This window comes from Phaenicophaeus curvirostris, chromosome 3, assembly GCF_032191515.1.
Source record: "Phaenicophaeus curvirostris isolate KB17595 chromosome 3, BPBGC_Pcur_1.0, whole genome shotgun sequence".
NCBI classification, from domain to species: domain Eukaryota; kingdom Metazoa; phylum Chordata; class Aves; order Cuculiformes; family Cuculidae; genus Phaenicophaeus; species Phaenicophaeus curvirostris.
Window position 1 is genome coordinate 79211986 of NC_091394.1, and position 26724 is coordinate 79238709.

The window sequence follows — 26724 nt, forward strand, 5'->3', positions numbered from 1 at the left end:
ATATATGGTGAAATGTATGTTCAGTTTTGTCACTTGACAAGTGATGATTTCTTGGGGTAAACAGCAGGGTTTCTCAGTTGCAGGGAATCCCAGCTGTCTTTTGGGATTCCATCTGTGTGGGTTTTTTCCTTTTTTTTTTTTCCTTCTTATTTTTTCCTTTTTATGTCTTTCAAATATTTGAAGGCTTTGGTTTGGCCATAGCCAAATATTACCAATTCTTCTACTACAAACAAAAAAAACCCCAAAGCCGAAAACCAAACCACACCACTGAAGAGACTCCCTCTTCAGATAAGTGGAAATCTAAACTAAAAAAATAAATAGCCAGATGTAATGCATTGTAGACGAGGAATGATGCAAGCTGTTTTATAACTAACCAGTCCACAGGTGTAGCACTGCCATGGTGGTCTTGGGTGCTACATAATGAGAATCCAAAGCCCTGGGCAGAAGACACATGAGGACATTTTCCCTCACACCTTGTCCAAGATTTTGGGAAGTAACAGTGACTCCTCCTTCTTTTCTCGTTCACTAGTTTCATGATTCATCACAAACAACAATCTATCTGTCTGTCTTCTTTCTGCCAGTTAGCATACCAGAACACCATTTACATCTGTGCTGATAAACAGGTTCGTGTACTGTCTTCATCTAGCCATAAGACAGGCATCTGATAGATGATACTTGAGCACTTCACTGAGACATGAGATCCCAGAAAGTTGTAAGGTCGTAACTAAAACAGTTATCCCAAGCTGTCTGTGGAGTTAGGTGAAATTCACTGCTATTACATTGGTACAGGTTTTCAAAATACATATTTTTTCAACCACAAGGACTAAAGGTTGCGAAATTTCTCTTGCGTTTAGTTTAAGATTCAAGATCTCACTGATAGACATGGGGGGGCTGTGAAAACTGAAATCCTGGTGCAATTGTACAATTCCAGAATAGGTGTTTACAGGCTGACGCCTGCTGTAACTTTGCTTTATTTGGTGGGGTTTGTCAGCATGGAACCACGGCACCAAAACCCACCTGACATCTCCAGTCTCATGTGAGTCTCCACATGTCTAGCAAAGAAAAACATAGCACTGTGAAGTACTGCTGTGGGCCTTGATGAGCAGGATTTCCAGAGAAGCCCTTGAGATAAATATTCCAGAAATGAATGCTCCTTACAAAAAGATAAAGAAGTTTCAGGGAAGCTACAGAAATTGAAAGACAGTCCTGTTGTCTGCACACAAATTGACAACAAAATGAGGGTTTCTGTCTGTCCACTGGGCTGTTTGGATGGGCTTGTCTTAGGTTTTAATGAATTTGTTTTAATTAACTTGTTATATGATGCAGAAATACATTAAGGTAGTCAATATAAGTGTGAGATGATAAACCAGAGTTACCGCTCTTCTTATTCAAAAACATCTTAGAACATATATTAATTAATTAGGGATAGCTGGAGACCTAGGCAAATCTGTGCTATTGGTTAGCCCAGGATGACCTCTTAGGAAAACTTCCCAACAGAGCTGATTTGATGAGCTTATAAAGTTTTGCTATATTGAGTATAGTAGCCAACAAAGGCGAACTTAACCTCTTGAGAGAGGACATTCTCCAGTTTAATCATGTCAGAAGGTGTGTCAAACCCTGTGACAATCGAATTTAAATTGAATTTCAAAATACACCTCCATTGGTGTATTAACTGGTATTTCATTATACAAACTCCTATCTGAAGGCACCTGAGGTGTATTTACAGCTCTCCTCCAAGTACAGTCTTGTTTTTAATTGGCTATATAAAGTGACACTGTACAATAGGGCATGAGAAGTTTCTCCAAGGACATAAAGATGTTTTGTTAATCCTCAGTATCTTTTATTGGAACTCAGGCTATTCGAAAGATTTAGAAAGAAAATCTGTTCGCAGGAACCAAAATACAATTAGAAGCAAAGCCCTTGAGTATCTTAAGCCTCCAGCAACTTTCCTCTGGTTTGGTGGGAGTACCTTAAAGAGGTACTTTTGATGTTATAGAGCCCTGTAGTGACTGAAGAGAAAAAAGGTAAGGATAGAAATGTAGTGATTTTTCAATGCATGGTACATCTCCTTAAATAATTTGGAACACTTTTTGGAACACCGTGCCTGGTTGTCACAGTGACTTGCTGAACATCATCTCAGTACCTGTTTCTTGCTCTGGCACAGCTTCTTAGTAAGAGCTAGCAACAATCAGGCATTTGACATTAGAACTTCATAGATTTCAAACAACGTGCTCATACTGTATTTCTCTTCGGTGTAGGGGTTTCCTCAAGTTTCTGCCAGGCCACACATGTTATATGTTAGAAGTCTTTGCAGGGAAGAGCTCATGTAATGTTACTTCTAAGCATTGATTCCTTTTATCGAGACTGAAAAACTATTTTCGGCCTGCTGTGATGGCTATTTTTGTCTCCATTAACCTCTTGGCTGAATATAAACATTTATTGAGTGTTACTTCCGTTGTTTGTCCAGTTGCTTCAAAGGTTATTGAAAAGTGGATGCCTGCCTGACCTCTTTCATCCTCATTAGCTGATTCTAATTGTTTCCTTAGAGATTGCAGTTTTGACCCTGCTTGTCCTTGTCAAATTTCTCTAGTTATTACATGAAGACATTAACAGAAATTGTATTTTCAGGTAAAAATGACTCAAGTATAGAATTCACACTTACCTAGTGGAGAGCAGTGAACAGTAATGTGGTTCTAGAATGTGCCCTTGTTTCCAAAATGTGCAGTTACTATTGTATGGCCCCATCTTATGGACACTCGTGTCAGCAGATCCCTATGATTTTACTTAGGCCATAAGCAGAATGTTTTGCAACCTTATAAGTAGTTTGTAGAAGTTCCTTTGGAGGGAGAAATAAAGTTGGTTGGTTTTTGAAGTCTTAGTTTTAAGTAGTCATATTATTGTTGCTACTACACCAAGAAATCTTTTTTTGTAGAAAGGTACCTTTCTAAGCTAGAGGTATTTCTAACAGCACTGTAAAAAAGCCAGCATGGAATAGCTAACACTTAACCACCACCAATATTTTGGTAACGATCAACTAAACGTTACAGTGTGACAAATACATCTTCTGAATTACTGGATGATTTTCATAATACCTTCTGAGACCCACATCATTACCAAACCTTATTTCAAGTTAGGTTGGTGTCCCAGGTTTAAAGAGCTCTCATGAAGAACTTGTTACCCTGCCAAGAGTTTCTTCTGCACCACACCAAAAACCCCCTTTTCACGTTCCTCAGTGGATCTCTGTTGTGCTTGTACAGTTGAGGCAAAGGACCTAGCAGATCTCAATTAGGTTTTTCAAATAGACATGTCCCAGGCATCACAGGTTGTAACCAGTGCCTTAAATCCCACAGACACTTAGTACAGATTAAAAAGCACTGGTGTGATGTGCTCAAAGCATGATACCCTGCTTTACAAGTGGGTTGCTGCATTCTGCACCAGCTTCAGCTTTCAAATGGATTTAAAATGTAGCCTCAGGTATTGCACATTGCAGTAGTCTAATCTTGAGGTGATAAAGGCATGACTGATTTAACCATAGCTTTGTGTTATCTTGGACTGGGGTCTTTTCATTTTAACCATTTTAGGGAAATGGCCTTTCTTAAATCAGCAGGCTTGCTTCAATACTTACTGTGAAATAAGACACAACAAGAGCGAGCCTTTGTTAGTGGGCAGCATCTCCTATGAACGTGTGAACCTCACAGGATGACAGACCCCAAGAACCACTGTGGTGGTCCTGGCTCATCTTATGGCACACAAAGTATGCCTGTGAGGTACTTCAAAGAAAAGTCATTGCCTCTCTCCCTTGGGGAAGCTGCCAAGCTTTACAAGCAGCCAGGGCCTTGTGAAGTTTTGCTTTCGTATTAAAAGAAGTTTATTTACATATCTGTGCAGCCTAAGAGCAGAGCTATGGGAGAAATTCTTTTGAGGTGTCCACCAGCTCTTCTGGGCTAGCAGAGCTGTGAGACAGAACACCCTGTTCCTCCTCCAGCCTATCTCTAGTGCATAGAGACCATTCACAGCTGCTGAGCTGACTACAATTTTTACTGCCAAGCTGACTTGGAAGCTAATTTAGTGATCTCCGTGTAGTTCTATAAGTTAAAAGAAGCCCTGTAGACAGGGGACTGCAAAGTGGACTCATGTCCTTTCTACTGGTGTTCGGTCTATCTTCTGCTTCTGCTGCTTCACATCAGAAGAGATGAGGCACCTGCTTGAGCTCCCCTCGTTATCTAGAAGAAATTTATGGTGGTCTGAGACTAAGCCTACCACTTACTAAGGAGAAAAGAATCTCCATGAGAAAGTCAAACAGTATCTCTGCATCTCATTTCTCCCTCAGCAGTATGTGGTTAAGTATAATCCTTTCCTGGGACATGTGATTTGTCCTGTCTCTATAGATAATAAACTATTGCCCAGTACAAGAAAATCCTGATATTATTTGATGCTTTTTGATACCACGTTAATGCAAATAATACCCTTACAGATGGAAGAGACAGAATGAAATGTCAGATGTCTGGGAAGAAGAAAACCAGAAATAGGTATTAAATCTTGTGAAAATTAAATAGACAATCCCTTCTGCACTTAAAAGATAGAATTTTGGTTTGGTTTGTTTTTTTAAACTTGGCCTCCAACTTAAGAAAAAGACTTATTTGAATGTCTGAACCATTTATGGTGTACTTGCAAAAGTCCAGTACTGGATAATACTGCACTCTCTTTTGATCATACTTGGGATTACCAGCAACGGAGAGCACATGTGAGCACAAAATAACCCATGTTAAAGGCTTGACTGAAACAGCAGTTGGAGAAATGCAACATGTGGTAGAAGCATGACCTGGTCCTCCTCTTCAGTTTTGCTATCAGTCACAGTTGCTAACATTCATGCTAGAGCTTGTATTTAATATGGGTGTGATTCTCAGCTATGTGAAGATTAGCCACTCTTCCTTGTTTCTGTAGTAGCCTTAGCACTGTTTTGGTGTACGTGACACTAAAGTACAGACTTTTCTACAACAGAAGATGGAGAAGATACTTTGATTACCTTTCATCTCCTCTCTTGCAGGTCATCTTCAGTTCATGCTCCTTTTATATCATTATTTTCTGCACGTGACGTGTAAATACTTTGCATTGATTTCATAATCGGTAATATCAGGCTTCTTGATAATTTACATATGAACTTAACTAAATTTTAAAAAGACAAATTATCTGGTTTATTGGCCAATTAGAAATCAGAATTTAAGTTCAGATTTCAAATGCATGCAGTTGGATTGACTCTTGTAATACTTCATATAAGCAAAAAAACTTTCTGCAACTTCCCACAGCAAAAGCAGCAGTAGGAATAGAGACATTCCATGTCTCCGATTGCTGTATTTTTACACTATGTTTTCATTAGCTGTTACATTCTTTATTTATATCCTCCAGCACTTCTGGAGGATGAATAATGTCATGAAGTATATACAGAAGTGTGACTTATGCGTAAGCATTTGTATGAGAAATGTGACATATAAAAAGCAAATTAAGCAAGAAATTCTACAATTAATAAAACAGTGTTAGAGAATAAACAGATCAGAAAACAAAATGCAAAGAACTGTAACATTCAATATCTCTTATTCTATCATGTTTATTAATATAATGATGTATCATTAATTATATTAAATATATAAAAATATATAAATAAATATAAATATTTTAATATATAAATGTATTAAATATTATGGATTTTTCTTATATTACTAAAATATAAAATAATATTTTATTTTCAATAAGTATTTTGAAAATGTAATGTGTTTAATAGTAACTCTTAATATACTTCGCTACACTTGTAGAGCATTCATAGACACCAACTTAATGTGGCCAATGTATCTGGAATGTCCATATAAATATATGATTTTCCATATGTTACACTTTTTAAAAGATATTTATATGTGCAGAATATTGTGATGAAACATAGCTGAAGCAAACTAGGGACTTATTGTTGGGATATAAAAATAATTAAATTATTTTAGAAAAGGTTGCTATGTCTTGCACAGAATGATATCTCAGAAAAAAAATACTGTAGTGCCTGTTGCACTTCATACTCTCTGTTGTGGTTTCATGGTTTGTATAGAGAAAAAGAACTGTGATTGATAGAAGTCTAAGTGGCATCTCAGTGCCACGTACTGACAAACTCAGGAATATCCACAGTATTTTCACCATTTCATTAGTAAAAGGAGTTAAGTGTTAATAAATTTGAAGCCTCTACTTTATCTCTTCAAATACCAAATTCTGTAAATATAGAGCATGAAACATACACAGGAGATGGCTTTTGTAAATGTTCATCTCCTTGCCTGTATGCCTTTCAGGTGCAATGGAAGTCATGCTTTACTTTTGTGCCTTTGAATTTATTAATACAACTTCTTTTATAGTGTTTTTTGAGACAAAATGCAGTGAATCATTAGCACTATTATTATTTCAGACACAGTAAAATCACACATCAACACTTAGCAGAAGGGGGAAAATTCCATTATCCATTCAAAACAATTTCCTATGATAATACAAATGTTACCCAGGACAGATCTTTGAAATGGATACCGATTCTTTAAATTCTTTCCTGTCTGTTTCAGGAAATAGTGAGATCCCCTTGATAATGAAGTACAATGTGTCTAAAGTTCACTTCTAAACACTTGGCTCTGTTCTGTGAAAGTCATCTGCATTCCCTTTATAATTCTCAGTCACCAGAGATCTGTTTAATCTTGGAGATCTGATCCAATATCATTCGGAAAAATCCATGATAACAGTTTCACCATTCAATCAATGAAAGAACTAAAGCTTACTGCTTGTGTCTTCTTAAAAAAAAATCCTGAGGCAAGGGAATAAGACCTTAGCTTATGGGTTTGGAGATTTTGTTGTTTGCAAATAAAATGATTATTACTATTATTATTCAAGTTCTTAATCAAGGCAAGCAAATGGCATCTGTTTGTTATCATCCTTCCTACAGAAGACAAAGGCTTCAGTCCCTATGGTACTGACTGCTGGCCCCAAGTGGTTGCTGGATGTGACTTGGCAAGGAGTAGAAGACAACAAAAACAACTGCATTGTGTACAGCAAAGGTAAACAGAAGCTGATTTTTTTCTCTACTTTCTTGTGCAAGGTACTGAGATAAAAATATACCTGTTGCAGGATAGGAAATTGAAGTAGTTTGTTTCACCTTAAAGTGGAACAGTTTACGTTACTGTTTTGTTAACTGGCACTGCTTTTGGTTTTTGTATTTTTTTTTCTTCTAATGATATAAAAACCCAACATGGTGTCTGTAGTGTACTAAATGCTTTCTAAATACAGAAGGACATCAGCTGACGTAAGATATATCAACCATTTCTCTCTGAAAGTTAGTGCCTCTTGGGAAACATCAGTAAAATCTATACACTTGAAAAAAGTGACTTCTTTCTGACATTTTATTGGACATACTGGATGGACAGCGTTTCACCATGTTACATATATTGTAGACTACTAACTTAAATTTGGTTTTATAACAATTCAAACTCGATTGAACCATGATAAGCCTTCATGTCAGCATGGTAACATAAGATAACTGGAAGTGGATTTTAGGGTGCTTACCTCTGACATTCCCGTCTCTGTGTAGTGGCATGACATGATGATGCTTCCCTGGAATGTATTAGCTAGTGGCAGTGCATATCATTTCTGTCCTATGTGAATTATCAGGTATGTTAAAATCAGTATGAGTTCTTAGGAGACCTCTCAAACATGCCTTGTCTAGCCCACTGCATAGAAAATCTACTTTGTTTCAAGATGCAAAAGCTTTTGTCTTGCATCTTGAACCAACCCAAAGAGCCTTGAGTTCAGCCCATAGTTGCCATGGACTGTGCACCACACTGCTTGGTCAGTCACTGTGAAAGCTTTCTGAATTTGGTTATGGTATCATTGCAGTATGTTTAAAAAAAACCAAAAACAAACTAAACACCCAAAACCCCACTACTTGAATACATGGAATAAGAATAACATCTGTAGTGTAGCTGGTTTTGGCATTCCTGCCAAAGATCAGATTGCAAAACTATGGCTTCTTCCTTGCATTTTAATCACCAATCTCAGTACTTTGTGAATGCTTCAGAACATGAACTGCTCTTGTTTAATTTCTTTTTGGTTTTATTTCTAACCAAACAGACATACTGAGATCAAAGATTTGTTTGCTGAGGCAACCTAGTGACCATTTAAGCATACAAGCATCCAGGCAAATAAGCACCCATATAAAAATATTAACATACAAAACACTAATCATAACATCAAAGACTCCTAAAAACTTACTAGAAACAATTACAACTTGTTCCTATAATCATTGCAATTTATACACTTATAAGAGGATTGCTTTTAAACTGCCACAAGCCTTTGAAAGTTGAAACGCTGAAAACAGGGAATTTGCATGTTAAAAATGAGTTGCACACCAGGGTCTTAGAAATTCTTTCTATTATAATTACAGAATGCCAACATATTCATTCTGCAACCTGAAACACCTGCAGTACTAGAGAACTGGGCTCAGATCTAAAAAGGGTTGAGCCACCCTTCCTTCACAGCTTGCTGATTGCTGCCCAAGCAGAAGAAGCAGCAAAGCGCTCTGAGTAATATAGTGAAGATTTTCTCATGAATCCAGAGTGGCAGTTTGCTATTCATAGTAGTGAATACTCGTAGGCAAACTTTTCTGCAACAACTTTTTAATCTAATGGGAAATTACTTTCACTACAAAATACAGCTTCTGCAAATTCCCATAGGATGATGTCTTATCAAGTATTACATTCTATCTGTAATTATAATAATACTTAGCGCATATATACCAGTAAGACTTTTCATCTTCAGAGTACTTAACAAACACTAACTAATTCATTACACAGTTTCAGTGCTATCTATGTGATTGAATCTATTGAAATATAATTTTTTTTTTTGATGCTAAAAACCTTCTTCAGTTTGGTGCAATATGAGTAGCCCAAAACATTACTCTCTTCATTCAAACATGCTAGATTTTGTTTCACTAGTGATGATGGTTATTTTAGTACTTTTCTCACAAGGTACTGCGAGACAGTCCTAATGGTGCTCAAGGTGAATTCTATTATCTCTGTTGCAGATGTGTATTATAACTGAAGGGTACATTTGAGCCTAAATTTATAAATGCATGTTAAAAACCTAAACTAATATGGGAAATAAGTTGTAGATACGGTTTTCCTTCGCTGTATTCTGTTCCTCTCTGCACCTTGAGTTGGCTGCTCTATTGTTCATTAAGCACCTACAGTTGCCCTGAGCTCTGCTGGCATTTTTGTACTAGAAAGATTAATTGGCTTGGATCACAAAACAATGTCAAATAGAAGATGGTAAAATAAATAAATAGAATAATGTTTCTTTCTTCAATTTGTATCTCATCATTCCAGATTACATTGCCTTGATTTGTGTCAGCTTTCTGTCTCCTATAGTGCCATTATTTCTAATGAAATGATGTCAGCTGGCATGCAATTGTAATTCAATGTTATGTTGTAGATGTGTGTGTATAATTTTGTTAGTTTGCTTAGCAATACGTTGTTATTTCTGAAAGCAATTAGCTGGACAAATGTTTGGAATTGTGCATTTAGCAGATTTGGTCACCTAGGAGCTGTTTTCCTTACTATAGCCAAGATGAGATGAGTTGAGTAAATTGACACATTTCAAAGAGGAAAATAAGTTTGAGGATTGGCTGTCAGTACATGGTACTGGTTGATTAGTTGCTGACTCAGAAGCACATACTTTATTTCCTTTTAGCTTATTACAGTGATGCCTTTGAGAGCAGAATTTCCCCCAGGTATTTCAGGCAAGCATAGGAATGTCAGCCTGACTTCTTGTTCACCAGAAGCTATAGGCACCATAGTCACATATGTATTGTCCACAGAATAATCACAGGAAGAGAATCATTGCATGTAGTTCCTATTGAAAGTGAATCCGAGCTGGCTAGCTAACTTCCTATTTGCCGTCAAAACTCTCCATAAAATGTTTGTTCCTTGGCAAGCAAACACGAAAAGTGTGGGTGTGTATATACATGTATATATATATGATGTATTTGTATAGGATTATATTGCTAAATTATTACAGTGGAATCACAATTCATCTTCTGTATAAATTTTTAGATTAAGAAGCCAGTTATTTAAAATCATACATCAGAGTACATTCAGAGTGAGTAGCTATGAAATAACTATTCAGTATTTGAAATTAATTCTCTTTAGTCTAGGATCACTTATTTCTATCTGTAGTTTCTATAACTACATTTCCCCAATACTAGGACAAATTAGAAAAAGGAAAAACTGTTCATTAGTATCCCTTTTATAATACAAGCTCTGATACAAGCTGGCTACTCGTGACACATGCCGTTATCCCATTCGATTTTTCTGAAAGGAAACTATTACAATTGTAATTACATTTAAAAGACATGCCCTTTTTGTTTTAGTATTTATGTCAAACTTCTCTCATGTTTCAAAAATAGTCTATTCAATAATATAAGAGATGTCCTGAAATTTTAGAGACAGATTTTAGGAATTGTACCTTATCTAAAATTATAAATATGTTCTTTCCAAAAATTAGCCATCAGCTACAGAGTTTCAGTAATTCAAGCAAGGTACATTGGTGGGAAGTATTAATGCATGAACTGTGTATTCATTGCAGCAGCACAAAGTATTGGTGCCTCACAGATTTGTGGACCAGACCTGTTTTAAGACCAGAAGTAGGAGAACCCCCACAACCAGGGAAGGGGCTAGGGTATTAGCTACACATCTTCCACTGGGACTGTAAGGGATTTTTGAAATTAATTATGACTAAATAGAATAGAAACAGTGTAAAAATTACAGTTCCACAGACTGAAAACCATGTTCATACAGTAGACATTTTTATAGATATTATTTAAGCCATTTATGTGAAATGTATGGATGCCGTATGTTTAGTGGCATTGTTAAAACAGGGCGTCTGTACAAATATTTAGCTGTGGGAATTATAAAATCATAAGGCGATTAAGTTAGCTAGTTGTGAAATTCCAATATTGCTTTTTAAATGACTTCAGGATATAGGAGGTGCTAAGGTTATTATCTGTTATCAGGAATACAGCGGAATTGTACGACTGGATAATAACTAAACAACTGACACAATGTAAAATTACATTATCAGTGTGTTAAAACAAAATTGCGCCCTAAAGGAGTCTACATGCCAGCTCAGAGCTGCAGTGTAATTATGCTTAACTCTGATAATTAAAATACAACGGAGATCAACAGAATCATTTTCATTAAGAAAATTATTAATGATGGTGGTATAACAGTAATTGATTGCAGAGCACCACAGGATAACTCTGTGCAGGAAAACCAACATGTTTAACGTGTGTCTGGGCCGGTTGGGTTGTGTTTCGTTGTATACCACCAAGCACGCTGCCCAGCCAGGTGGCAGCTGCAGTGTGCATCTTTGGCTGTGAACTCCAAATCACAAAGTAGCTGCCCTTTGGAGAGGAGGGCCATGTGCTGGGGTATAGGGTGGTGGAATGGGGTCAGAGACAGCTGCCAAAAAGAAGCCAGCCTCTGGCATCATCTCACATGCTTCTTGAGCCGTCTGTCATTTCATTTTGCGTGAGGCAGTGTTTGGTTTTGCATTTCCATTAGTGATTTACCGATGTTATTTCCTCTGCTGCCTGGCCTCACTGAGTAGTTTATGCTCTTTGTTATTTCTGAGAGGATGTGGAAGGAGGAAAGAAGTGTCCTCGCCCCAGCACGGTTCCATAGGCACCGCGTGACATCTTAGTAAGTAATTCCACAGGATGGTCCTGTTAATTGTCCCGGCGGTGCTGATACATGATATCGAATGCCATAAAAAGCCTCCATCCCTTCCATAAGTGAAATCGCAATCAGTGCCCACTGAGCGACTATAACAAAATCCTGGCTAGGGAGGATATTGCCTACGGGTGAGATCCGAGAATTGTCATTTTCTTTTGGTAAATACAAAACTGGGGGCGGGGGGGCTGGGGGAGGTGGTGGGATTCGAGCGAGTGCTACTCCACACAGCTAAGGGATGGGTGCTTGCTCAAACAGATGCTGCTTTTGAAAGCTGCCTAAAAAAGTCTGTTCTCCAATCACAATAGAGAACAAGCCTGCTAGGGTGGATTTACAAGATGAGATTAGTTAAAATGACAGCTGCCCACATTGAAACTGTGTCATGTAGCTAATTTATAAATAGAAACTGGAGGAGAGGCAGCACAGAGAAGAGGGCAAAGCAGAAGCCTGGGCTGGAAACAGCGGGCAGCACTCGGCTCTGCCAGTGCTTCCCTTGGCTGCACTCCCCAGCAGTCGACTTAAAATAAGTCAGTAAATACATAATTGTTTACTTATTTCACTGGTACTGGGATGAGCTATTTAGCTCATGTATGTGCCATGCATTGATGAAAAAAAAACCTGCAAAAGTGTTACATGAAACTATTAGTAAGAACTGAAGGCAATTTTAATTAATTTTACTAATGTGAAGTAATCAGTCTATTTTTTAGCCCATAGGAAAAGTCGGTTGCCTATTTTTTTTTTTTTCCCTGCAGCTTCAGGGAACATAATGGTACATTGTGCCACAGACATGTAACATTAGAGACCCTGATGAGACACAGGTCAAACACCCTAAGGAGTTCAAACACTGCTGCATTAGAACATAAGTATATTTTGTTTTGGGTCAGAGAACAAGTTGTTAAATAAGCCAAAGGTTAAGCCGGATCATATATTTTAGATTGCAAGGGGCTTCCTTCCACATACTATTAAAAGTAAATTTAGTGAATTTACTTAGTCTGTTCTACGTAGACAGTCAGAAAACTGCAGTATCTGCTGTCCCACTGGATGCCTTCATTAGCTAGACAACGTGCTGAAGTCTTTGATGGCACTACAAGATTTTTGTTCTCTCTTTGTATCCACTGACAAAAAATCTTGAGTTTTTTACAAAATGCATGCAACACTTATCTTAATATCAAAGGTCCATTGAAGAGCTTGGTTTACATTTGTTTTTCCACAACACTGAAAAAATGCAAAATATTTTTCAAAAGAAGTATGATTATATGTATAATGCTTGCATAAAATGATATGTCTACAAGGACAATAGACCATCCCAGTCACTGAAAGAAAGCATCTGGGATACAGACGTAAGACATGATTGGTAGGCAAGTGAATGGCATGATTCACATTTGGGTTTGCTAGGATGTTGAGAAGTCAAGGATGCCTAATGATGCTACTGTAAACAAAACTATTGCAAATCAGTCCTACTTTCTGTGCTGGCCACAGAAGGAGAAAATATTTGTCCCATGGCTAGTGATATTTATTGCTTGCTGATGGTAGACACAGTGTTGTGGGCTTAACTCAGACACTGTTCAGCTTCAAAGAACTCACAAAGCAAGATTGTACTTAATTTTTACTTTTTACTTTGGCATATTGATCCAATGAGAGATTTTCTGCTTTAGGGAGTTTAGAGGTCAGGGCCTTGTGTATGGTCTTAATTATCTACAAGGAAAAGGTTCTTTTATGCATCTTTATGGTATTAGTACAAGATGCATATAATAGCGTACAGTGAATTATTACATGCCCTCTAAATTCCAGGCCTGTAGATAATAAAGGGAAGATGACAAGAAATGCAGGGGTACACCTGTATTTCCACTTTCAATATGAAAATGCTTTTGTTCAGGCATTTCATTTACATAACGGCCAAATGATATTTGTAGGTTTTTCTTGTATGTAAGTTGGTTTGCTTTTTTTACTTATGTTCTTGTCACTTATTGTGTAGTTTATTCCATGGATTGAAATCTTTTTCATTTGAGGAGGCAAGGAAAGAGGAAGAAAACTGACGTGATTTGCACAGAATTATATATTTTGGACTGAAGCTATAAAAGCTGTAAACTGAGTCTAACCTCACCTATGAGAAAATATTCAGGATGGAAGAGTAGCCCGGTCCGTACTTCACACTAGGACCAAAGAAATATTATTTCAACCATTCGCACTGCTGGCAAAAAATGAATGCAAAGATCATGCAGAGATTTTTAATTTTTTTTTTGCAAGATACATATTTGTCCCTCATTTTTCTCAGTCAATTGCAGTAGAATCAGTCATTTAGAAATCATTTTAAGAAAACTGTTGCCATTATTTTCAGGATATGACATAAATGCTACATGCGGTTTATTTTCTTTTTAATTAAATTATTTTTTTCCATCTGTTATGCCAAATAAATATTGAAGGCTACAGTAAACCTTATGACCCCTGTGGCTCATCGTAGTGTTACCACTGTAATCTTCCCTGCAAAGCAAGAGGGAAGAAAAAAGCCCCCAAATTTGCTGAGCCACACATTTCAAGTTGTCGACAACCCCATCCACAAGAAAACAGAAGAAAATATATATGCACTCTGTCCTGTCAAAAGGCTTTCGCCTTATCTTGAGAGACTGTCAGGGCAGGAACATCATGGAATGGACAGGAGTCTATTAAATTAATAAGCTGCTGGATGGTGTCTGGAGAGTTATGATGCTCCATAAATCCAGTTTGATCATGGTGGACAAGGTTTAAATCTGCAGCCTTCTAATACACATCCAGGTCCTGGATTGGATTTGAAGTTTTGTGCTGGAAACACAGAGATAGTCCTGCAGCTTGTGAATTAAGATTTATCATTTTCTCATACTGGGCTTTTTTTTTTTCTTTTTTTCCTACACTTCTTGACAAAAATGAAAACACCTTAGGGATTCTGGCACATGTTACTGCTTGAAATGAAAGAGCTGTTGTCAAGGTGAAACCACAGCCTAGGAGCCTAAAATTGAACCTTGGTCATTCTTTTCAGGCAGCTCCATTTGTGCTGAGTGTAAAATGTCTGTATGGGAGGAAAGAGAGCTGGATTAATCTGCAACCTGTTTCATAGTGCTTCATGTCAAATACTCCTACTGTGTATTTGTGATACAAGACAAACTAATGGTTTGCTATATAAAAGCAAAAGCTAAAAAAAAATACGTTCTTCTCCCATTCAAGGTGATTCGATATTTAATGGATAATGTGGTGTGAGATTTCTATGTTCCTTACCTCTACATGGGGTAAGCCTGATAGTCAAAATTCAGAGAAGACTCTCGTGATGTTCAAGGTGCCAATTTCCCAGGAAAAACTATTTGTGATGTGCAGCTATGATGTGCAGCCGGGATGTAGGGCTGGATGGCCTGGAATGTAATGTTAAAACTGTTGGATGTGTTTTGTCTCTAGCTATTTACAAGCAAGACCATTATTATGCCATGACAGGTGCAATTCAAATGACTCTTGGCCACTTAATTGACCTGCAAGCCAGTGATTTATTATCAGAGCCCTGAGTTCCTATTCTTGTTGCTCTGGAGACTCCAGCAGGTGATTGCTGTGCTTGCATAGCCAATGGCACAGCCAGCACTTCTCACTTCTAAATTCCCTAGACACATTTTGAATCCTACCTAATTTATTTATTTATTGATGATACATGGAATCTGTGTTACTTATAAGAGCAATCTGTGCTCATTTTTTGTTCTTATAGTTAATTTAGAAGGTTAAAGAGCCTTCTAGATGTTAGAGAAGTATAAAACCAACATGTATGTTAAAAGAAATAGACAGCTCCTTCTGGAATACCAAGGACACTGAGCTTTGCTTTGTGCTCAGAAAAATAGATTCAGAGGTGAATGCAACTGAAAAAGCTCTGTTGGTGTGTGGATTTCTTTAAACAGAAACTGAGATCAAGACGTAATGCTTAGTCACATCCGTCCATACATATCCCTCTGCATTGTTTTCCAGAATTTACCTAAGAGCTGCTGCCAGAGATCATGTGTGACTGAATCCTGATCCCTGTATTGATCCTGGGGATCAATCTGTGTACTTTCTGATCCAAAGATCAATGTCAACATTTCTCTCCTCCCATAGCATTCCTGCGCTGTTCCCTTCTGCAGAGTGATGCCACAAGGAGCAGGACTTTACGGCAGACACTGCGGCACTTAGGCCATCAGTGCAGACCGCATCCACTTTTGATAATGTAATGGTAGCTTCACCCTGTTATTTGGGTCGGGTTATGAACTCTGTGTAGCAATTGGAAAGAAGGGAGAGTGAAAGTTAGGGGGGAAACTCCAGCGTTGTGCAAAATATGGAACTCTCTTGTTGCAGCTCCCCTTGCCAATAAGGCAGGATGCTCCTATTGCCTGCAGCTGCCCTTCTCTCCATCAGTGCTGAGGCACCACTCAGCCTTCCCAGCATACTGATCTTCTTTGAAGATAACTGAAGATATTATGGAGAAGTTACAATCTGCTTCAATGTGTGTTCAGTATTTAAGGAACAAACACCTGCTACTGCATACGAGGAGAGAACTTAGTAGATTTCTTAAAACGTAATTTTTATTAGTGTTACAAAAAGAAGAGGGGAGTGGGAAAGGAAGCTGTTTCAGATTTGATTTTTTTCTTCCTTGTTTCAGTTTCATTCCATCAGGGCATGTGGGGCAATGTGATGCAGACAAATCAAAATCCATTCTAGAGTGTGCTGAAGTTATGATATTTGAAGCAAGTTGCAGTGTTGAAGCAGATTTAGTAAAAGTATTCTGTGAGTAAATGGTGATGCGCATGACTGAATTGGTCATTGGCATGCAGAACCAAGGTTTCTTGCTGAAGAAGAAACTGCCTCTACAGTAATTCCCTACGAGAATAACCTAGTATACAGGCATATATACATGCATACATGCACATTTAAATATATATATATACATATACACATCCATACATTACTCAAGCCTCAGTTAGTGTTTAACTCAAGCCACAGAAGGTTCTGAAATCTCTTCCTATAGCTGCAACATATACCTTTGCATAGACAACAACATATTATTTGGAAAAGAGTTTAGAAGATAGAAAGAGTAAGTCCTAGCTAACATTTTTAAGGCTCAAGAAAAGTGCTAGTATTAGCTTTATAAATTACAGAAAAATGCTACTTTTGCAATAAAGTAGTGAAAATAGAAGATGGCATAGGGGAAAATATGCATTTTAGGGAGTGCAAAACAATTTCGAATGAATATTGAAAAGACAGATTGTATTAGAAGGAAAGTGTATTCAGACTTAATCAGATGAATTTAGTAACCATTGTAACTTCTTACTTAAAAAACAGAAGTGCACAGCCAGATAATACATAACATTATTGTGGATGTGAGAATGGAGAATTCTTCTTTGTAGCGGTGGTGATATAGAAACACAAACAAATTGAAAATTTAGAATAGAATATATAAAATAATGTAATAGAAGCATATTGAACAGTAAGGACAGTGCACAAATTATTCATGCACTGAACAAATTAAAGACATTTTGAAAAAAACGAAGATCAGTGGGTTAACAGGAATTGACTGATACGCCCTAACCTTCAACTTGGTAACTAAGACAAAGTATTGTGGCTTGTCTGTCACCTGAAACAAATGTTCGGATACATACAAACAGAAGCATCTAAAACAAAGGGGAGACAACTTTGTCTTTGGCCAGCCAAAATGTTTACTGATACTATAAGATGGGCAATTGAACTTAAAGTATGCGATGAAAAGGAACTGTTTTACACCAGGAAATGAGAGGGGTGGCATCAAGTGATCACTATGCATCTTCTGTTAATGAACCATTCTTTTAAAAGCGAACAGGTTTGCTTTTATGGTGGCGGCACATGCATTTTAATGGATTTAAATTATATAAGGTTTAAATGCATTTTCAAGTTACGATTAAATGAAAATTTTAAATAAGAGTGACAGATTGCTAAAGCTAAACCAGTTTTATGATTAAGGTTCAATTAAATTATATTTATCATTGGAGGAGGTGAAGTATAAAATCACAAACAATGATACTTTTCAGTGACTTACTCTGGTGGAAAGTGTAGCCTGAAGTATGACTTTAAGACTTTTATCTTCCATTCCCTCCTAAAGTGGAATTTAATTGGGGCTAAACAAGTGTTGGCTATATGTTCAGAACCCCTGTTCAGATCCTGAGAGTCTTTTGTGGACCAGTGGTGCAGGAGCAATTTACTAAGAAAGCTGTTTTGTGATGCAAAGTATTATGTATTTTAGTTGGTTTTTACTAGCTAATTTAGGAAAAAAGTTGATATTTTAGTAATGGTTTAAAGAATGAACCACATTTGTTGCTTTCATGGAGTTCACTTTTCGCCCGTTGCACTGGGTCTAGGACAACTCTCCATGCCCTACTCTCCTGAGGACAACTCTATGTGGGGAGCCCCAAGCCCTGACCCTAACCCTCCCCACACAGAGTTATCCTGGTGGGGAGTCAACCATATAGAATTGTCATGCACAGAGTTGTCCCACGGGGAGTTGGCTGTCATGGAGAGCTTTGCCGTGGAGAGTTGGCCCTTTCTGCTTTGCAGTCTCTCAGAAGATCTGCTAAGATCCACTCTTTAAATACAGTTCTTTCTTTTTCTGTGTAATTGCTATGTAAATCCCTAAATGTCATAAGCTTTGCAGTGAGTCAAGGAGCAAATGCTGGTTTTGTACATGCAAGCTATTTCTCAATTACATCCACTGCACCATAATGTCTGAGACATGACAATTTTCTGGCTTGCCATGATATAATCATCAGCTTTATATGTGTGGTACTGCTCTGCCTTTCTGATATACTTCCTATAATTCATTATTTATTTTCACTTCATTTTGTCCTACAGAAATATATGTAAAAGGCACAACATTCTGCATGGTTTCCTTTGGTTTGATCTTAATTTTATAATCTAGGACATAACAAATAGAGTGGCTTTCGACATTGAGCAGCCTGATTTTTTTTTGCATATTTAAAAACTCACCCACAGCATCATAAAAATTTTCTTTCCAAAACACATTTCCCCTTCTTTATAAAAATTCTCTTAAGTGATGTTAAGCAGAAAAAAATATTTTCAGAACAATTACTTAAAAAACCTCTTCAATATATTCAGCTGAAAGATTCCAAAATAAGATGAACTGAAATATGACCTTTTTCTCCTTCAGAACATATGTACTTATTCGGTGAAGGGAAATAAGATCCTAGTGTTGGTGCTTTGATTTTCATTGTATGTTGCTAATTATTGCAAAGTCTAAACATGGGAATAGTTGAATACTTGAAGGTCTAATTGTATAGAGCGAATACAGTTCCTGAGTCAGAGAAGTCTCCAAAAGCACCCATTGAGATGTAATTTCCTTGAAAAGAGCATCCTTTTGAATTGGGACTCTCTTAGGCTGTTAAACCAGTATATAGGAGATCTAAGAGTTGGTCCTTCAGATGAAGATATCGAAAGAAATTCTTAGGTTTGGGACTGCTGGTTTTGCGTGCCAGCCTTGTATGGCTGTATCCTATCCCTTGTGTTGTTGTCTCTGGGACGTTAGTGTTACAGAAGAATCAATAGAAGCTGATTAGCTGAGATTTCCTTTGAGCCCATTAGCTTGCCAATCTACCATTAATATCTGGCAACATTTTTTACTTTTACTTTGTTTCTTTACTTTCTTTCTTTCAGGAGGTAAGTTGGGTCAATTTACATTTGTAATTGGCAGACTCCAGCCAGTATTACTAATAATGTTGGCTAGTGGGGAAAAAGAAAGAGCCTGCAGTTTTTAACAGTTAATCTGATTCTAATTCTGTCTTCTGGAAATGATCCGATCAGATTTTAGCTGTATGCCATGAGTCAAACACTTGATTTATCAAACTATGTCACTTCACATAGTAACAACTTGTCAGATCCCGGTAAAATGTTGCCTGTGAATCATACTGCAATGGATTTGTTAGCTGTAGCCCCCCAAAATTAACTAGTAGGCACATATACCCGTCTGAGCACAACAAAGAAAATATACACTGTTCCTTTTCCAATTTATTTTCATATGGCATCTCTGATGAAAGTGGGTTAATATTTGTTAAGCTAAAAAGTTTTGTAGATTAATACTGCAAATGCAGGACAGAAAAAGAAGGAAAAGATCTACTCTAAGGAAAATCAGTTTAGTTTTATGTAGGAAACAATCCTGCTTTTCTTTGATATTGTTAGAGACAGCTTAGAGTTTTTAACTCAAGATTCTCATAAGGTTACTTTATTAATTTGCTTTATTATTTTGCTTTATCCTGAGATATCTATTATTTCTATGAAAACCAGACTTTTTGCATAGCAGTGAACCAGTTAGACTATACCCTTAACGCAGGAAACAGCTGTTTTGGGATATTTAAAATATTTTCAGTACATAGCATATCGTTGGTGGATTTTTTTTTTTTTTTTGCATTGCAGTCTACTTCCTTCATTGTCATATGCTGGTACAAAACTGATATAGTGGAGTAAAGAGCCATTCTCATTAAGTTTTCTCATTTCTTTTCTCATTTTCCTACTCTTCAAAAATTCAGCTGCATAGAAGAAATGTCAAAACTAGGATGAACCAAGTCTCTGATTAGTCTTTTCTAGCATGTATAACATATCATAACTATAAGTATCTAAAGATACTGAACTCTGCCCTCCAGAGACAGGAAAACTTGTCACCAGACGAAGTAAGACATTGGCAGGAGCTTACAAGTCCCCTACCACCCCTCCATCATAGGTTCTAAATATTGTGCTATCAGTAGGGCTTTTTGAAAAATTACAATGCCAGAGAGAAGCAATGCAGGACTTCATGAAGAGTTCAGAACATGAAAAGGAACTTCTAGAAGTAATTGAGTCCTAACATTTTGACAATGTCTGGGTTGGTTAATTACATTTGCTTTTCGTAGACTCATAGAATGGTTTCCATTGGAAAGGACCTTAAGGATCATCTAGTTCCAACCCAACTGCTATGGGCAGGGACACATCCCACAAGATCAGGCTGCTCAAGGCCCCATCCAACCTGGCCCTGAACACTTCATAGAATCATAGAATAACCAGGTTGGAAGAGACCCACTGGATCATCGAGTCCAAACATTCCTATCAAACACTAAACCATGCCCCTCAGCATCTTATCCACCCATGCCTTAAGCACCTCCCAGGGCAGCCTGTTCCAGTGCCCAATGACCCTTTCTGTGAAAATTTTTTCCTAATGTTCAGCCTAAACCTCCCCTGGCAGAGCTTGAGGCCATTCCCTCTTGTCCTGTCCCCTGTCACTTGGGAGAAGAGGCCATTACCCTCCTCTCCACAACCTCCTTTCTGGTAGTGGTAGAGAGCAATGAGGTCTGCCCTCATCCCTTCCTGGGATGGGGTACCCACAACTTCCCTGGTCAGCCTCTGTCAGTGCCTCACCACCCTCAGCATGAAGAATTTCTTCCTAATGTCTAGTCTATATCTCTCTCCCCCTCTCCCCATCCTCCCTCTCTCCCTCCTCCCTCAATTTAAAGCCATTCCCTCTATTCCTATCACTACATGCCATTGTAAAAAGTCCCTCCCCAGCTTTCTTGTAGGCCCCCTTCAGGTACTAGAAGCTACTATAAGGTGTCCTCGGAGCTTTCTCCAGTCTGAATAACCCTAAGTCTATCCTCATAGCAGAGGTGCTCCAGACCTCTGATCATCTTTGTAGCCCTCCTCTGGACCCGTTCCAACAGTTCCATATCCTTTTTATGTTGGGAATTCCAGAACTGGACTCAATACTCCAGGTGGGATTTCACAAGAGTGGACTAGAGGGGCAGAAACACCTCCCTCAACCTGCTGGCCATGCTTCTCTTGATGCAGCCCAGGATACAGTTGGCCTTCTGGGCTGCGAGCGCACATTACCGGCTCATGTCGAGCTTCTCATCAGTGAGCACCTCCAAGTCCTTCTCCACAGGGCTGGTCTCAATCACGTCACCCCCCATCAGCCTTTTTGAACCTCACGAGGTTTGCACAGGCCCCCCTTCCCTAGCTTGTCCAAGTCCCTCTGGATGACATCCCATCCTTGAGGCATGACAGCTACACCACTCAGCTTGGTGTCATCTGCAAACTTGCTAAGAGTGCACTCAGTCTTGCTGTCTTCATCATTGATGAAGGTGTGAAACAACACCGGTCCCAATACGGATCCCTGAGAGACACTGCTTGCTTGTCACGGATCTCCATCTGGACATAGAGCCATTGATCACTGTTCTCTGAATGCAACTGTCCAATCAATTCCTTATCCATCAAACAGTGCACCCATCAAATCCATATCTCTCCGATACAGAGGAGAATGTTGTGGGAGACCATGTCAAAGGCTTTACAGAACTCCACATAGATGACATCCATGGCTTTTCCACTGTCCACTGATGTGGTCACCCCATCACAGAAAGTCACTAGGTTGGTCACGCAGGACTTGCCTTTGGTGAAGCCATGCTGGTTATTTTGAATCACCTCCTCACTCTCCATGTGCTTTAGCATAGCTTCTAGGAGGATCTGTTCCATGATATTCCCAGACACAGAGGAGAGGTTGACAGTTCAGTAGTTCCCAGGGTCATCTAGGGACTCAGTGATCCAAGAGGTCTTTTTCAGCCTGATGATTCTATGATTCTATCTTTTCTAGCCTTTTTAAAAATGGGCACAACATTACCCTTCTTTCAGTCACCAGGGACTTCTCTTGACTACTATGACTTTTCAAATATCATAGAGAGTGGCTTGGCCACCACATCAGGACTCTGGGATGCATCTCATCAGGTCCCATAGACTTATATATGTTCAGGTTTCTCAGGTGGCCCCTCCCTACAGTGGGAGGGGCTTTACGCTCCTGGTCCCCTTCTTGTTGTCCATTGACCCAGGAGGGGTGAGGAGAGTGGTTGTCAGTGAAGACTGAGGCAAAGAAGCTGTTGGCTACCTCAGCTTTTTCCTTGTCTGCTGATACTACGTCACCATTTCTGTTCATCAGTTGGGAAACGCTTTCTTTAACCTTCCTTTGCTGGTTGATGTGCCTGTAGAAGCCCTTCTTGTTGGTCTTCACTTCCCTCTCCAAGTTCAGCTCCAGTTGCACCCCGGTCTTCCTGACTCCAACCCTACAGAAGTGGGCAGCATCCCTATACTCTTCCTAGGTTCCCTGTCCCTGCTTGCACTGCCTGTGCTGTTCCCTGTTTCTCTTCAGTTGAACCAGAAGGTCTTGACTCACCCATGCTGGTCTTTTCACTTCCCTGCCTGCCTTCCTGCATCTGGGGACTGAGTGGTCTTGGCTGTCTATGGAAAGCATCCTTAAATATTTGCCAGCTCTTTGTTCCCTTTTGGAAATGGGATGCATTGTTCTTTCTTCCTCAGAGCCTATACAGTAGACTATGTGTGATAATTTAGCACTTAACTACTATAGCAGGACTAATAAATAAGCTTTGCAGAGCAACAGCATGCATAGCATATGACATCCTCAGAATCTTTTTGTATTATCTACACAGAATATTTCATATAAACTAAAATTATAGTACACAAGAAAGAGAAGGAATTATACAATCATCTTCATGTCTGAACAGTCCAAATAATGAACACATGATTTACAGCATTTCTGGCTGAAATGAAGAAAAGTTCTTATTGAGTGGAAATGTTTTTGAAATGCTTTGTAGCATGTGCAGCAGCTGTATGTATCCTTTTAAGGCACGGTAAGAAACAAACATTTTAAGCCTTATTATTTAGGAAAGACTTAGATGCTTAGCATGTCTCTTTACATCCATCACTATAAAGAGTCAAGAGAATAAAGGATTATTTGGTAATATATTGATGCATTGTTGAAAGGTAGCTACTCAAACAGCCAGGCTTTTGATAACTCTTTATACACTTGATATTGGTGCTGTTGACATGTAACACAGCTATATCCCATTAGGTTAATTTAAGAAAAGTGAGAATTTTTCTGAACGTATTTGATGCCCTCTTTTTTTCATTTTTCTGCATACATAATGTTTCCTTTGAGAGATTTCAATATGTAATACTTACTTTCTTATCCCATGGACAACTCAAAGTTTCAAAGGATATGAATTTTTTCCAGTCATTAATAAGAGAGATAGTGTGAGCTCAGGTCAAAACAAATTTGGGGTAAACTTGTCATTATTATTTCATGAAGAGAAGAAACTAATACTTGAAATATTAGCATCAACATTTTGGTATTTCACTTACATCACAGTGAGGCGCAGCTCTGTATTTGGATCTGGGTGCATACTTCCTCAGAAAGCACTGACATTTGGATTTGGGAGGAGGTTGTAATTCTTGGCTTGAAGTATTTTTTCACAAAATTGAACCCATTTCTAATTCATATTTTGCTCCAATCTCTAGGCATTATGTAATTTTTTTAACTGGAAGAGATTGGGGATACCTGCTTCTTTTGGAGAAAAGAAAATGCATCAAGGCAACCAAACAGAGTGAAGGGAGTGTTATTCTAAATTGTCAGATTGTTCATAGGTCTCTCTGATACTTCTCAGGTTCTAGTCTGCTGGCGATATAGTTTCAATAGATGCACTAAAGAAAGTGCCAAGACCAGCTTTGACAGGGGTTTCTTTTTTTTTTCCTTTTTTTTTTTTTTTCTCCCTCCTCCTTTTTCTCTTTTAATCCCTGTGGGGCTCTGTGATTTTTCATAGCTGGACTAAAGTTGTGTCAACGGGAGACTTGCACCATAAAGACTGAAATGTTAAAGAAAGCTACGAGGAACAGCTTTGAGGCAAGGTTTCAAGCTTTGTCATCACGCTTGAAGAATTTTCTGTTTAATGTACTGTAATGCAGTATTCAATGGGGACAAGTTTAATTGAGTTTTACACAACCCAGTTGGGAGTAGCGCTGCAAGGTAGGTGATGTCTAGGTTTTTAATCTTCCACTCCAGAGAGGCTTGTTGACGAAGTGGTTCTTTCTCTTTGTAAGAAAAAAGGGAAGCATGAGAAATGATACATCCGTGGATAAAACCAATTGGCAACCCCCAAAGGAATGAGGGCGATAAGGCGAATCCAGCACTTGTAAGAAATAAAAGAATCCAACTGTTCATTTAAATGAGAAACAACACATGTGATTGAGGAGGCAGGGAGGCTGGGCGCTGGAGTGGGGAGGAAGGGACTAACAAACAGAGTGGCTGGTGTCGGAGTTAGCCGTCCTGCACAAACAAGACGGGGTTTGTTAGGCAGATTACCAAAGAGATAGTTAACAACGTGTATTATTTAAAGAAAAAGGCATTTCCTATATCAGAGAAGGTGGGTGAAGTGGCAGGAGGGAGGAAGCTGCTGTTAGGCAAGCCCTACTTAAAGAATCTCTATTCCTTCCCCGAGGCCTAACAGCGGCTCTCTATCAAACAGCATAAAAATAGCACTGGACCCTGTCAAAGGGAAAATAATACCTTCTGTGTAAGCCTTAGTGTATTAAAATGTAGTCCTGTTGAAGTTACTTCTGCTAGAACTTAAGCAGCCAAAAGGATGAAAGTGTGCAGTCAATATACTGCCAAATCATCTCCCCGCTTTGGCTCTGCATTCCTGCTAAAGCTAAAAATGTTTAGCTAGCCCTAGAAGCTCTGTCTGTCTTTCATTAAAAATTCTTCTCTTGCCAGTTGTGTAAAATTATGTGTTATAGCATATTTTAATTTTCACCTGTAAAGCGGTAGCAATACCGTTCCACTTGTTTTCTCTAAGATACTTAAGAGATTTGACCTGGTGTGTGACAGTTTCTTTATTGATTTGCTTTGTCATTTAATGTTCATGTTGGTGTTTTTGTTCAGAAAGGTTTTCCTCCTCTCTCTGGAGTCATTCACTGGGGGAGATGCTATGTTGTGCAGTGCTGGTTTTCAGATTTTCTCTGCCATCTTAACATCATCTCTCCTTTTGCTCCATCATAATCAACAGGACTTAACACATTGTCTTTTTTCATAAAAAATACTGAAGACCAATGCTGGCATGAACTTAAACAAGCAGTAGTCAGGGGATGCTTTGCCACCAAGCGAGGTGTTCACACAGATTTCAGGAAGGCTGTGGGGTGATGAGTGGCTAGCCAGGCTGACCTGGCACACCTCTGGCATGCTTTTCTGTCCCACAAAGCCACCTCGTAAAGCCACCCACTCGCTGTTTCTGCAAATGAGCCCCAACAGCAAGATTAACCTTGTATCTTTAGAAAAATTTGCCGGTACCCCTTTCTTTACCCTGATCGGGTGGCTTTCACAGCCACCCCAGGGGAGGCAAGACAGTGTGGCTGCTAGTCCATCCTGCTTTTAGGAGGAGAGCTGGGGGTGGGTTTTGTAACAGTGTGGAAAGCCCCAGTAACCAGCTATTGTGTGGGAGGGTTGAATTTCACCCACAGAACACATACGGTGAGACAAATTGAAAATTGCAACTGAATATGCAGAGTTTACACTGTGCTTCTTTCCAAGGTACCACCAGAATCCCTGTTAAATTTATAAATACAGTACACATGCGAAGTATAGAGCTGAGCAAATAATTCACAATGAATAATTTATCTGACAAATTTAGCCTTTTTTCTGCTCATGAAATATCCATGAACAGATCTGTGATTTGTAACTGCAACCTTTACAGTGCATTAGCATAGGGGTTTTTTTACATTTAATTTCCTTGTGTAGTTTGGTGTAAAAAAGTAATTCCCTGTTATTAATCATATTAGCATTTTAAATAGTCCAAAAGTAGGCCCTTAAGTTCAGCGATCAACTGAGTGAAGGGGTCGAAGGAGATAGGTGTTTTTACCTTGCTGCTGCTGCTGTTTGTCCATAAACATTTTTTCTGTGGACTACATGTACAAGGAGACATCACAGCAATTTTTATTTTTGGAGCTTCTCTGTTTGGCATAGAAAAGTATGGAACTGCCTCTTCTTTAGTGGATGTGCATATTCTGAACAATAATATCTAATTAAACACGGATTTCAAAT

At 38.5% G+C, this 26724-nt stretch overlaps 1 protein-coding gene across 2 annotated transcripts in view; it reads left to right on the top strand.

The window, feature by feature from the left end:
* The window catches only part of ZFPM2 (zinc finger protein, FOG family member 2), a 305780-nt gene that overhangs the window by 190023 nt on the left and 89033 nt on the right, over positions 1-26724 (top strand). For both annotated transcript variants that reach the window (XM_069854516.1, XM_069854517.1), the window contains one exon: positions 6962-7073. In XM_069854516.1, coding sequence (XP_069710617.1) covers positions 6962-7073 — 112 coding nt within the window. The remainder of the gene's footprint in view (positions 1-6961; positions 7074-26724) is intronic.